At 55.6% G+C, this 14208-nt stretch overlaps 1 protein-coding gene across 1 annotated transcript; it reads right to left on the reverse strand.

Moving 5' to 3' along the window:
• Positions 1–1294: 1294 nt before the first annotated feature.
• OLFML2B (olfactomedin-like 2B) lies at positions 1295–13198 on the reverse strand (the record flags this gene model as incomplete). The annotated part of the gene is made up of 7 exons (XM_010190651.1): positions 1295–2102; positions 2415–2591; positions 3060–3590; positions 4417–4645; positions 6329–6505; positions 9387–9494; positions 12935–13198. Coding segments are annotated over 7 exons (2088 nt in total), but the record flags the coding sequence as incomplete, so codon positions are not given.
• Between the last annotated feature and the right edge of the window lie 1010 nt (positions 13199–14208).

A 14208-nucleotide genomic window follows, 5' to 3' on the forward strand; every position in this document is an offset into this window, starting at 1 on the left:
GGTGGAGAGCACCTCTCGTCCCATGTACGTCTGTTCTCCGAGTCCCTAGCACTGTAGGCAATAAAGTGGTTTTTATTTATTATTATTATTTTGCTTGTTAATACTGTCTTATTTAAGCAAAAGAGAAGGCCAGCGCAGTCTCTGCCAGCTCCTGGGCTGCGTGTGGCTCTGCTCAGTGCAGGTCCCTGCACCCAGACCCCACCACCTGCTCCTGGAGAGGGGTGAGTGGCTCACCACAGCCCCATGACCTGAGGGCGATGGCAGCTGTGACAGAGCCAAACTCTTCTCAGGGCTGGACATGGCCACACCACCAAGCCACGGTGCCAGGCCCAAGCAGTCTGGAGCACCCAGATGTCCCCTCCGGCCAGCACATGTTGCTGCCACTTGGTTTGTAAAGTGGCACTCCCCAAACCAACCAGAACCCACCCAAAAAACCCTCATGCATTTCCATGCACTCAGAGGGTTAACCAGACCCAAAAAAAAGCTCTGAACAGCTGCAAAGGTACTTGATCTTTTATTAACAGCAGGTAAATACAAGATGCTGGGCTAGAAGGGCCAGGGCCATGCCTCTCTGATGGGCTCCCCATGGCCAATACCAGGATGGGGGCAAGCGCGGCAGTGAGGGGGCATACGGGCTGAGACCCTCTGGGAGATGGAGCAGCAGTGGGATGGGGAGCGAAGGATCCCCAAGCCCTGAGGGCTCCCCCAGCCCCGCAGCTCCCCACCCAGGCAGCCCAGTGCCCAGCGGAACAAAGCCTTCACCCAGCAAATGCCAAAGGGGACTATTTTGGGTTACAAAATGAACAAAAAAAAGCCATCTACACGTATTTACAGTGTCCCCCTCCCACTGCTGGCTCACTCTGGACACAAGCTGGGGCTCAGGGTGCTCCCACCACCCGCCCGAGCAGGTTGCAAAGGGCAGAACCCCAGCCAGAGGGGACAATCCTCAGCGTAAGTGCCAGCACCAGGGGCTGCCAGAGCTGCACTTGCAGCCCCATTGTACAGCAGGATCTCCAAAGGGCCTGCTGACATCGGCTGGGATGACAATCCCAAGAGACAGGACATTTCTGTGGGGGACATGCTCCCTCCACCAGGACAGGCAGCCATCAGCGTCCCACTGGGACCTGGTGCCTGCAGCAGGCAGGCCAGCTTTGCACAGGTTCTGGGTCTCTTGCTGACGATCTTTAGCTAAAACCCTCATCGGAAGGACCACGTCTGGGCCACCTCCTCCTCTGCAGGCAGGAGAGCCGGGCCTGCCCTCCCAAAGGAGGGACCCTCCCCACTGGAAGGAAAAACAGAAGCAAGGTTACAGCAAAGATGAAGGGGGTGGTTCGGGCCTGGGGATCGATCTACAATCCACCATAAAAAAAAAAAAACAGCTTCAAACAAAACCCATCATTTACTCTTTGATTTGTACAAAATAACAATAATAACAATAAAAATAATAATAAAAGGTGCTGGTGGCCCCTGGCTCGCAGTGCCCCACTGTGGCGGGGGGTCTCAGTAGGCAAATATGACATGGTAGGTGACTTGGTGCCCATTGTCCCAGGCGTAGAGCAGGCGGTCCTTGGGGTTATAGTCTATCTGCGTGGTGTAGGCGTACTCGTTCTCAAAGAGCAGCCGGGGGATGATCTGCGTGTTGGTGTGCGTGTCAAAGGCATAGGAGATGTTGGCATTCCTCTTGTTGTAGCTGTCGACTGCGTACAGGACGCCGCAGATGACAAAGCAGTTCCCGTAGAAGTTCTTCCGCAGCCCCGTCCGCCACGTGGTCTCCTTCTGGGTGCTGAGGTCGGCCGCGTTCAGCTTGCTTAGCACGATCACCTCCTGGTTGGAGCCCTCATAGCTGATGGCTGGGTAGATGACCCACAGGCCATTCTCATCCACAGCAAAGTCCACATCCGAGTGGCCCCGCCACCGCCACGGAGTGGACTCCTCGTAGGCCACGTCGTGCAGCATGGCCCAGGCAGCCACGAACCGCTGCTTCAGGTCGTATTTGATGATGTTGCGTGTGAAGGCCCGGTTATAGTAGAAGGAGCCATTGTAGACAACGTGCCCCGTCCCGATCCAGCTGTACGGGAGCTTGTAGGAGTTGCTCCAGCGCCCTGTGGGGCAAAGACACTTTGCTGGTGAGATCTTCCCTTTGCTTGGGGGTTGATGTCCCCACCACAGAGGCCACCAGCACCCTCTGTCCCCAGCTCCGCCTGCACTCCCTCTCTGGTGGCCAGCTGCAGCCTGGCATGGTGACAAGCAAGACCACCCTTTGCTCTGAACTCCACACGTCAGGTACGGGTGCCCAAGAGGGAGGGTCCCTGGGCAAAGCATCCCCCCCACAGTGCAGCATCCCAGGGCACAGGGACATTACTTGGACCAGCCGAGCGGCGGCCGGCGCAGCATGGAGGATGGCGCAAGCCCACCTTGCTTGAAGTTGTCAAGGTTCCTGAACTCCACCAGCGTGTTCCCGTAGTAGTAGTTGGTGACGTAGATCCGTTCCTCTCGGGCCAGGGGGTCCTTCATCCAGGCCCCCTCATTGCGCCCATAGGTGTTCTGGGTGGTGGGCCCCGAGATGGTGGACAGCGTGTCCTTGCAGCGCCCTGTGTGGACAGAGAGGCTCACGAGGCCCAGGGCAGGGTGACCACGCTCTCCCTGCTCCTGCTGGGGGTCTGCGCGTATCATCCCCTCCCTCCAGCCCCGTGCCCACCCAGCAGGTACTGCCACTGCCTCGGCCTGGGCTCAGCGTCATGAAGCCCAGCAGCGCTGGCCAGATCCTGCAAACAGCTCCCCAGAGCCTCAGCTGTGTCCCTGCCCCAGCTGAGGCTGTTGTCTGGATCAGGTCCATCTCCCAGGAGGCCTCTTTCTGCTCTGCCCAGCTCCTCAAACTGGGAAGAGACTACAGTAGGTTTCAGAGTTAATAAGCAAGTAAACCTGCCGCCCATGACACCCCCATGACATCTCCCACCCATGACCAAATCCTGGTGTGCTGTGCTTAGTAGGACATGCTATGGGCAGGAGCCAGCGCCCATGTGCACAACTGGATTGGTGCAGGATCTGCAGGCACTCACCGATGATGTTCCTGATGTCCTCCTCCTCCAGGGCCTGCTTTGGGGTGGCGGGGATGGTGGGGCTGACCGGCGTTTCTGGGGTGTTCACCTGTCCCCAGGTTCCTGGGCTGCTCTCCATGTCCCTTGAGGTCCCAGCGGTGGTGGCCACAGCAGGGCTGGGGACAGGACTGGTGACTGTGGGCAGGCTTTCCATGGCCGTGGCCATCACCGTGCTGGCCAAGGCTGCCGGTAGCTGTGGGGTCCCCTCCTCTGCCAGTCTCGCTGGGGCGGTCGTGGTGTCCGGGGGGGTGGTCAGCCAGCTCACAGCAGTGGGGTCTGGCATGGACCCCATGGACGTGGCAGGGGACAGGGGCACCGTGGCCGTCGTGACAGTGTCAGCAGCTGGCGGGGTGGTGGGGTCACTGCCGAGGGTGGGTGGCCATCCCACCGGGGAGGGCCTCCTCACGGCCTCGGCCGCCCTGCTGCTGGGCCTCAAGAGCTGGTCCTCAATCAGCAGGTCCACCGTGTTGTCCCCACTGAACAGCTCATCTGCTGCCAAACACAGGCATGGGCGTCAGCAAGCAGAATTAGGTCTCCTACAACCCCTCTCTGCCCACTCCACCACTCTGGCTCCTCTGAGCACTTCTCCAGGCTGCCTTGTACTGCATCCACCTGGTTTCCCTCTTAATTTCCAGCCAGAGAAAAGCTCTGTGAACTGCAGGGGCTGATGGTCAGGAGGTCAGCGAGGCCCCATCACAGCCATGCCCACCACCTCAGGCCAAGTGGAGAAGGAGGTGATGGAGAGCAATTCAGGCCTGCCAGCTTCCAGGGATGGGGCGGGACGGGACAGGTTGGAGGGGGCTGCAGTGCCCAGCCACCCACCTAATCTGGCTGCTAAAGTGGGTGCCGCACCTAGGGCATGGGGCCCACTCAGGTCCCTGGGCACCATGGATGCCCTTTGCTCCTCCTCAGCTCGGGGATCTCAGGAGTCCACACACAGCTGTGCTGGCCGACCTTGCTGCTGAGTCAAATTTGCACAGAAAAGGCTCTCACCTTGTGTGCCCCTGCTGCCAGGCCCCAGGAGCTCAGCCCCCTGCTCTCACAGTGGCTTGGAGGCATGAGCAGCACCCCGCTGAGCCATAGAATGACCATGGCAGCTCTGAGCCACCTCACTGCCACCCCAACCATGGCACCAACCTCCCAGGATGTCAGGGGGCAGGCGGATCTGCAGTACTGACATGTAATAAACTGGCATTTACTTTCTGGAAAGGTATTGCTACTGGGTGTTTTAAACTGGAGCAATGATCTATTGCCTTAGCTACCAGGAGTTTTCCATGGAATAACAACACCACACCACGCGGCTGCAAACCCAACTCACGCTGCTCCTCGATGTCGTTCTCCGACTCAGTGGACTGGGCTTTGTAGTAGGTCACCCCTCGGATGATGGTGGGCTTGGAAGGAGGCCGGCTCCTGACACGCAGCTTCCTCTGCAAGAGCTGCTTGGGCTTCTCATCCTCCGGAGAGAGGTGCAGCTCTGGGAGGGACTCAACAGAGTTGATCTGCTGAGAGATGGTTTCATCTTTCAGGAATCTTTCTTCATATTTTCCCTGGAAGAGATGTAGAAGGTTGTTACGGGATGGGCCAGAATAGCCACATTTTGGGAGACAGGGCAGGTCAGGCTGGCCAGCCCAGCACTGGGTAGGATGCTCTGTCCTCCCTCCTTTCTCAGGGTCACCCTGAAATGCTCCAGGAGGCAGCAGGGGTAGCAAACCCAGCATTGCCTCTGCCTGACATTGGTGCCACTCTGCAAACCAGTGCTCAGAGTGGCAACTGGTCCACCTGATGGACAGCCCCTTGCATGCCAGGGACTGGTGCTGGCAGCTGGTGCGTAGAGAGCGTGCGACACACACCAAGATTTGGTAGAGCAGAGAGGCTGGAGGCACCTTCCCAGCAGGGCTGGGAACCCCCATGCAGGGACCAAGAGCTCTCCTCAGGGCAGGGATCAGGAACCCCATGCAGAGGCAGCCACCAGCTGCTGCAGCTCATGCCTAAAGGATTTCATCTCGTTAAAGGAAATCGGAAAGACAAGCTGAAGGTTGAAGCGGTGCCCATTTGGCCAAGAAGTCAGGCCCAGGGTTCCGTTGCATCCCTGCTGCAATTAACAGCGAGAAGCAGGGAACATTGGGAAATGAGGTCACTCGGGGTAATAAAAGCCCTGCGCTTTGCTCTCCTGCCTGCCTTGGGCTGGCTTCTCTCCAGCAGGCAGCAGAGCCTCCGCTTAGGTTATGGCCTGAGAAGCAGGGGTAGAGGGGCTGGGGGCACTACTGGACACCCTCTGCCATGGGGACAGCCCTCCCTGAGCAGAGTGCAGAGGCACATCATGGTCAGGGTCATTTTTCCATCTGCTGATCCCCAGCATGGAGCCCACCCTTCTCCCTGCCAGGGCCTGGGGAGCCCACTCCTGTGTAGGACCCACAGCACCAGCTCTCAGCTGCCAGGGGGCGCAATGTGCAGGCTGTCCTCACCCCCAGGGGCAGAGCAGCCCTGTTTGGAGCTGGAAATGATGCAGTGACCATTCCCCCCTCCCCAGACATCTCCCGTGCCCCTGCAGAGGGTACCCTGGGGCAAAGGCAGGATGCTTCAGGAGCCACCCAGTACAGACAAGTGCAGCGTAAGGCTCCCCGACATTGCACCACCAAAGCAGCAAGGGTGTCAGGGCACCCTGGGCAGGCTCCTTTTGCCCCTCTCTGGGGTGGCACAGAAAGCACTGCCCCGGACAGAGGATGTCCCCGAGGGGACCTCCATCGTCCAGAACCGGGTTCTGGAGCCAGCAGGATGCCCAGCTCTGCCCAGAGCCCGCCAGGTGCAGGGGCTGGCTAGGGAGGGGTCTCTCTCCAGGAGGGAGGGCGATAGCCTGTCCCTCCACTGAGCCCCCAAGCCCTGCTAATCAAAGGCTCAGCGTTTCCCAGTGCTTCCCAGCCGGCCCCGCGATGACATCAGTCTTTCCAAGCAGCGCGGCCGCTGCTGACCTCGAAAACCAACAACTCCGTGGGAAGGGGGGAGGCCCAGGGAGCAGCCTGCTCCTGCTCCCTCCTACATCCCAGCAGCAGCTGGGCTGTGCCAAGAGGAGTGGGCTGGAGCCAGAGGCACGGAAACGGGGTCAGCTGAGCTGAGAAGAAAATAACCCCAGGCCAGTGGCCTGCCAGGGCCCACATCCAGGAGACAACCTCTGGGCTGGCTTGCGCGGCAGCAGCAACCTCAAGCCATGCAAGCCCCTGGGGTGGTCGTACCTCTGTGTGCGTGTAGGCAGCCTCGGCATCCCGCTGCAGCGAGCTCTCTATGTCAGCAAGGCTGTTGGTGAGGAGGCTGGAGCAGTTCTCCCTGTCCCTGCGGTGGGGATGCTGCAGACCTTCCTCTGTGTTAGCTCCTGCCCGGTGGCCTTCCTGTGTGAAGTTCCTGGACATGCCCTAGAAAAGCAAGAGAGGAGACTTCATCCCACATAAAGACAAGGGATGCTCCATGGCCCCAAACCACAGCCCAGGAGACAGTGAGCTCTGTGCCAGTGACCCTCAGAGGCTGTCCCAGATTGGGGAGGAGCTGGGGCTGACCCTGGCCCATCGGGCAGCCTAGGGCAGGAAATCCCCTTTGCCCTTCTCCATCCCCCAGCCACAGGCACACCTAGTCACCTGGGGGTTGTTGCAGTCTCTGCTCATCACTCCTTGGTCTTTTACAACTTAAATGACAACTGCTTTGAATAAATGGTGCATCAATCAAAGCACTTTTCCACAGAGACTGGGAGGCGGTTCCCCCGATCCTTCATTTTCAATCTATCCTGCCATTAATTTCTCCTAAAACCCACCATGACCTCCATCTGTGACCTCAAACTCGCCAGCTGAAGCAACAGCTGCAAGCTAAAGACAAAGCAGAGAGGCTGTCTCGCTAGAGAAGGCACTGCCTCTGCAGACCAAGTATTTGGGAGTTCATTCGCTTGACCGACACCATTTGTGTAAAATACCTTGTTATACTGAAAATAACTCACAACACCTTCTCATCTCTGCAAAAGTACCATCCTGAGCTCAGTTAACCCCCAACCCCTCCATGGGTATCTGACCTCCCAGTCTTTGTGAGTCATAGTTTTATCATACAATTTTAAGGCTGAGTCCAATAACACAAGGATATTTCAGCAAGCTGTAGTAAGAAAAGGAATAGTGGGTCCCATGATACCCTTCTAGGAGCATCACAGGAGCAGAAGGAGCTTCAACACCCTCCGCCTTTTTGGAGGACGGCTGATTCCAACAGCCTTGTGCCCTTATCACTTATTCTGTGTCATGTTTGGCTTATGACCTGCTTAGGGATAAAATTTGCCTCCCCTTGGGTGGTGAGGCACCACCAAAGCCCGGCCTCTGATGCTGCTTGAGGCCGCTCAGCTGCTTCACCCAGGAGCAGCTGCCAAAAGCACACCCGCCTGGGAGGCTGATGCTTTGAAGTGATGCCAGGCTCTTGTTCAGCATCTCAGCTGTCCCTTGTATCAGATCCCATGGCTGATGCAGGGTGTGATCCTCCTCCTCGTCCTCTCAACAGGAATTCATGTGCTAAGCCAGCCGCAGGAAGCATTTTACACCTGCTGCCTGCCCCAGCGCCACTGGGGACTCTCCATCTAACCCAGCTTTCTGCCTGTCCTCCTCCATCCCATCTGAGTGCCTGCAGGCAGCTTCAGCTGCTTGTTACGTGATCCTGCAGCCCTGCTTCTGGGAAATTAAAGACCCAAATCCATGAATTCCCCCCTCCTACACCTTCACTGCTCCATCTCCGACTGAATTCTTTAGCCAGACCCAGCTTTCTGCCTGTGTGTCTCACTGGGACAGGCTGCAAGCAGAGCAGCCAGGCTGCAAGGTCACCCGAATGTGCCTAGACAGACAAGTGCCACCAGCACTGCTCATGCTGAACCCCTGTGAACAGGCTGGTGACACTGGTGAGACAAATTCATGGACCACAGAGCCACAGACGATGCCAAAAAAGGGTGGTCCCCTCCATTATCCCTAAACCAGAAGCTGTGGATGTTAAACAGCAATAGACTGTCAATCAGTCCTGGTGGGGCCCTCTGTGTCCACCACAGCACCCCCTGCTCTGGATGAGCCCAGCTCCCCGTTCCATGGGGCAGGGCTCACCCCATCACCAGAACCATGGCCACCAGCATCGCTGTGGCAAAGCTCCCAAATGGAGACACAGGGCTGATGGCACAGCTCCCGCTTCCCTCGCTCCTTCCCCTGTATTATCAAAGACTCGGTGGCAAACACAAGTAACAACTGGAGAATATGCTAAACCACAGGAAAAGGGTGGGATTGCAAACAAAACCATTGCTGCTTTGTTATTTTTAGACCTCAAAACCCCTTTTTCCCCTTTCAGGTCAAGCACCGTGCTTGGAAACCTGGAGCCCCCCAGGCAAACATGCTCCTCTCGGCTGTCTCCTTCCTGACCCCAGGATGGAGCATGCCATGCCTTTCCAAAACACTTTGCAAGTGGAATTTTGGCTTTATAAATCATTGCCTCTTGGCTCCTGGCTGCAGACGAACGGGACTACTCCACTCTGACAAGAATGTGGAATTACTGTCCCAGATATGGACCATGGGAGAAAACTCCAGTATTTAATCTGGCAACCTGTTGCTACATAGCTGAGCGCAGCTTAACAAACTGCAAACCCTATGCTGTGCTAGCCAAAGAAATACTGAACTGTATGGAAGTGAAAATGATTTCACTGGAAGTCTGCTCAAAAAAAAAAAAAAGGAAGGTACTTTATTTATCTTTTTAGCAGTGCTGAGGGTTCAGCTCTTTTTAAACACAGGCCCAGGTATAACTTCTTCCTTAAGGAATCTGACCTCCTTGGCTACCCGCTGTCCCGATGAGTGTGACCTGGCACCAGTCCTGAACCACTCACACACACATCAAACACCACAAAAGCACCTGGCTGAGAGCACAGACACACAACCGAGAAGAGGAAAAACTTAACCACAGGCCTTTCTGACCCCAAGGAGATGCTGGTCCTGGTGAGGCCACAGCTGGGATCCTGTGCCAAGTTTGGGCCACGAGTGATGGGGGAAACTGGAGAGGGTCAGGAGAAGCTGATGGGGTGGCGACACCCTGGGCACTTCCTGCAGGGTGCAGAGGAGAGTCCAGTCTGGTCTAGTCTGGATAGTCCAGTCTGGTCTAGTTTAGTTTCAGCCAAAGAGATAATTAACATTTCTTCCAAAAGGAACAAGGCTCTGAATGCACCAAAGGTACCAAGAACTTGATTTGAGGCAAAGTCTCACTGAAGGCAACAATTGCGAATAAGAGCAAGGCTCAACTTACCTCCTCGAGTTTTTCCACCCGCCCCACCAGCTTGGTTGTGACTGAGTGCAGCTTCAGGAGGTCCAAGCCATAAAAGGCACTTTCCAGCATCTCGACAATGGCGGACAGCTGCAAGGCAAAAGGAGCACACCATCAGTCTTATAAGGTACCCTGCATGGTTTCTGCAGCTGAAAAGTCAAGGGCAGTGCATGCATACAAGCACAAGAAGGTTATTAAAATGCAAGTTTCTCCTCATAGAGCCCTGCCACATTGCTGCCACAGTCACAGTGCAGCAGGCAGACCAAGGCACACCACCTCTGCAGAGCTTCAGGAGCACATTTTGGGTGCCGGGGATTGGTGAGCAGAGCAAGGAGAAGCACTGCCCTCCTTGCCAGCTCTGGGCAAGCTCTCTCACAAGCCTGAAGGCTGAACTACCCCATCAATGATGTGACTGGCAACAAAACAGGTAACAACCAAATGGCAGCTCAAATAAAAGTAAGTTTGAGATCACTCTGAGTTTGTGCCATCCTATGCTTTTTTTTTTCCTGGAACAAGTAGAAACTTGTTAAATTTTTTTAAATGTTTACAAATTCAAGAGTGAAGCAACTGAAGTTCAGCGCCAGACTGAACTGAGACAGTTTGCTTCCCTGGACAACAACTTTATCAGAAGGCTGTTGCCTTCTCCTTCAACCAGCCCTTTCTGAGATGCCCTGGCTTTAGCTCACCCCCTTCCTGCAGTGGGAAGGGCTGTGTCCCCACGTTCTCCCCAACACCAGCCCCTGCTGACTGATCCTGGAGATCCAGACAGCAATACCCTCACTCCGCTTTTCATGGGGTTCCTGGTGCTTTTCATAGGGCTCCTGGTGCTCACTCTGCAGAGCAAAGTGCCAAGCCAGGCATGGGCTGGTGAGGAGAGCTCCCGTGAGCCTCTGTTTCCACGTGTGCCTGCTCCCTCCAGTCCCACATGTCCTCACATGTCCCCACATGTACAGCGTGGCACTGTGGATCTTACAGCCTGAACAGCTGAGATGTATTTTCAATGCATGGGAACTACGACAAGGCGGTGACATTTTCTCCCAGCAGCCACAAACTGGTCGGCAGAGCCCCATAAAGATGGGGAAAGCACAGGCAGCGCTGCTGGCAGAACTCTCAGTTTCCACCCCTGCCTTTGCAGTCTCCCTGTGGAGCTGACAGCAAAGGAAAGATTTTTTGGGCCAGATAAAATGGCAACATTAAGAGACAAGGACTGTTTTATGGCTATGCATCCACTTTCCACCAAGAACTGGACGGAGACGAGCGATACAATGCACACAACCTGCCAGACAGCCACTGGAGACATGTGCTTTCCCTCCAGGCTGGATAATTTCCATCAGCGCACAAAGATTGCAGACTTTATTAGCCACCCTTCCAAATTTCCTTGAACACAGACGCCTCGCACAGATTCTGCACCAGAGACCCCCAAAACGCATACTGTGCCTACAAGCAGAGCAGCAGCATGCTGCCATTTCACAAAAATAGATCTTGGATTTAGTTACCCCCTGCCAACACCAAGCTGACCCTCTCTGAAAGACCATTCCAATGCACAGGCCAACTCGCTGTTTCTGTCCCTTCACTCACTGCGGACTTTGGCTCTCACTGGCCTGATGGTCCATGAATTCCCATGGGACCTTACTTAAAGGCACAGATGGGACTGAAACCTTCAGCTGGGATGCCCAAGCACAGCCATTCAACCGAGTTGGGGTGCCCCAGAAGTGCGTTCCTGCTCCCTGGGCTTATCTACTCCCTTCCGTGACGTTCCCTTGGGGATGCATCCTCCAGCCCATGCATCATAAGAGAGGGCTCTCATTTTGGGGAACTTCCTACAAACAGAGTACCCAAGGTTTTTCAGTCAGAGCCTAAGAAAGCCTGGTAAAACACAACAGACATAGAACATGACCAACTCTATGCACTGCCCGTTGCTGGACTGGGCAAGAAGGATGCTCATCAGACCAGCAAGGAGTGCAAAACCCCTAGGGCTGTTAGAAGCAATAAAGTGGCCTGGTCCATCCCTCCTGGCCCCCCTGCGATGAGCGTGGGAGCTGCTCCTCAGGAGTCACATAAGAACTGGAGCTGTGTCCTCTTCTGCCTCCCAGCCTCTCATATGAGAGGTGGCGGTTCCCAGCCAGCCTGACCGCAGGAGGGACTATGTGCTCGGCAAGAAAGCAAGCCTGTTTTCACAGATCCTGGGGTTTGACTTTCGCAGCAAAGAAAAATCCCACGTGTATATACTTGGATAAACCTTGTGAAATCGTTTGGCCGCAGATCCTTGCGAAATGAGCCGGGGAGCCTGGGCCAGTTCCTAGAGGACAAGCTTTCACACCACAGCTGGCTGTGAGCAGCTCCCCGTTGGGAAGAGGCAGCTGGAGCCAAGGGCGCAGCTCACTCTGCTCCTCCTGGAGGCTGACCGGCTCTGGAGAGGACAGGGACAGACCTGTGAGTGCTGGTGGAGGAGCTCTGCCTGCCTCCGGCTGAGAGACTTCAGGGGTGGCTCTGTCACCCCAGAGGGCATCCCCTCCCCTAACCACAGAGAGCTCTCGGCTCCTCATCTAAGGCCAAATGGGACATCCTGGCTACTCCTGCAGACAAGGGACCACCAAACAGCTCCAGACTGGGATTGCTTCCCTGAAATGATGGATTGTCTGCCTGCGCCTGTTTATCTTCCCTAGCTGCAGGGGAGCTTGGACAAGAAGCTGCGAACTGTCTGCAGTCTGACAAGATGAAACACATCCTTAAGCTTTAAATTAATTAGAAGAAACCCATCATGGTGGCCCCAGTGGGAGGCTGTCCTGCAGCACCCTGCACACCACCTGCCTTCCCACCGGAGCTGGGACTGGCAGCACTGCCCCGGTGTACGTCCCACATGAGAGCCATCAGCACTCAAACTTCTGCTCTGGGGTCTTCTCAGGGCTGGGCCAAGCCAGTGGCCCTTTGGGGAAGATTTCTGCTGCCCTACCCGGATAACAAACTGGAAAATTCAGCAGGGTCTGATGCCAGCTGCTAGACCAGCAAAAATAAGCATCCAGTAAAAGTCACAAGTACTTACAACAAACACTGTCACATTTGGAATAGAGGTACATCTTATTAAAGAGATAGAATACTAAATAGTATAGAAGCATCAACATTTAAAACAACAAAACTCATCCTGCCATCAGCCAGCTGTGTAACACACCCTCACACTGACGCATCAGCAGCTTTTGGCCCCTGGAAGCCAAAACAGCTTTTTGCGTGGATCCTCGGGAGCCCCTCTCTGTGACGGGAATGAGAGCTGGCAGCTGCTGAGCAGAGCAGAGCTGTCCTCATGGGGACACTCAGAGCTGGACAAAGGGAAGGGAACAGCCCAATTCCCCCTGGGCTTCAAGCGCAGGCAGCCACAGTGGACCCCAGGCAGCACGGGATGGATCGGGTGAATCATCCACTGCAGCTGCTCCAGGCAATCTCTTCAGCAGAGCTTCATTTTTACATAAAAACAAGCTCAGAAAGAAAAGGCTTCAGAAGATCTCCCCCCCAAAAAATTCAAGCTGCTCTCTTACCTTCAGGTCACTGCTTTCCGCCTCCCGCAGCTTCTTCAGCCTGAAGTCCCCCTCACAAGGGTTGAGCGCCGAGGGGGGGGCCACACACGCACACTTGCAGCTGGGTCCTGACGTGATGGTTTCCACTGTGTAAAAGTCCTCCGCTTTGAAAGCACCTTCATTAATCCGCTGGCAGGCGCCGCGGCCCAGGGGTCTGACCAGGCATTTGCACCGGCAGTCGGAGCCCTCGGACACCGCCTTCACCTTGTCGTAGTCACCTAACAGCTGAGCACAGGTCACTGGCAGTTACCAAATCTCTCATCCTCTGCCTGTCCAGCAAGGGACAAGGACACTCTGAACCTCGAGGTCCAGACAAGGACAGTTTGGACACCCTGGACCTCGAGGAAACTGGCCTGCTCTTCCAAAATCTGCTGACCAAGAAGTTTTCTAGAGAGCACAGAGCTTTCTGATCCCTACCTACACAGGGAATAAAAACTGGCTTCTTCCAACAGGGTGCTTTTTATTACACTTCACGTACAATGGACCTAGCTGCAATGAATTTTAAATATGAACCCCATCTCGCTGTCTTTTAATGCTCCGTGTCCAGCATGCCCAGTAAGTCACCTGCTACCCTGAGCAAGATTTCTAGGGAAAGGGTGTGCTGGAAGGGCAACCGAAGGCCACCCTATAAGCTGCATTTCTGATCAGCCCCATACAATGCCAGGAATTTCCTTTACAGAGATTTGCAGACAGCGCTTCTGAGAGCCCAAGCACAAAAATAACTTTGACGGTATGTTTCCAATAGTCTCCACGTTAGCCACTTCCGAGGGCAGATAATAGCACACAGTCTGATCGGCCAAATCTAACAGAAACCTCCACTGCATCCCGCTGGCGGGGAAAGAGCCTGGATCCCTCCCTCCCCTCTGCACACAAAGAGACTCCACCAATTCCCCTCCCAAGTAGCTCCTCATTTTCTGAGGCCCCCCAGGGAAATAATAGGATGGAGGCTGTGAACTGCTCCCTGTTGGGCTTCAGTGAGTTCACTGTACCCTGAGTAATATAATTCCCTGCAGCTACATTCACCCAGCACCACCGGCGGGGGCACAGCATCACCCAGCACCATCCAGCATGTACATCCAGCACCACCCGGAGTGCACACAGCATCCCCCTGGCCGGGTACCACCGCACCCAGCACCACCAGGGTGTGCACAGCATCCTCCCAGCCGGGTACCACAGCACCCAGCACCACCCGGGGTGTGCATAGCATCCCCCCCGGCACTGCCCAGCCCCACGCC

This window comes from Mesitornis unicolor, unplaced genomic scaffold (assembly GCF_000695765.1).
Source record: "Mesitornis unicolor isolate BGI_N332 unplaced genomic scaffold, ASM69576v1 scaffold41768, whole genome shotgun sequence".
Taxonomy (NCBI): domain Eukaryota; kingdom Metazoa; phylum Chordata; class Aves; order Mesitornithiformes; family Mesitornithidae; genus Mesitornis; species Mesitornis unicolor.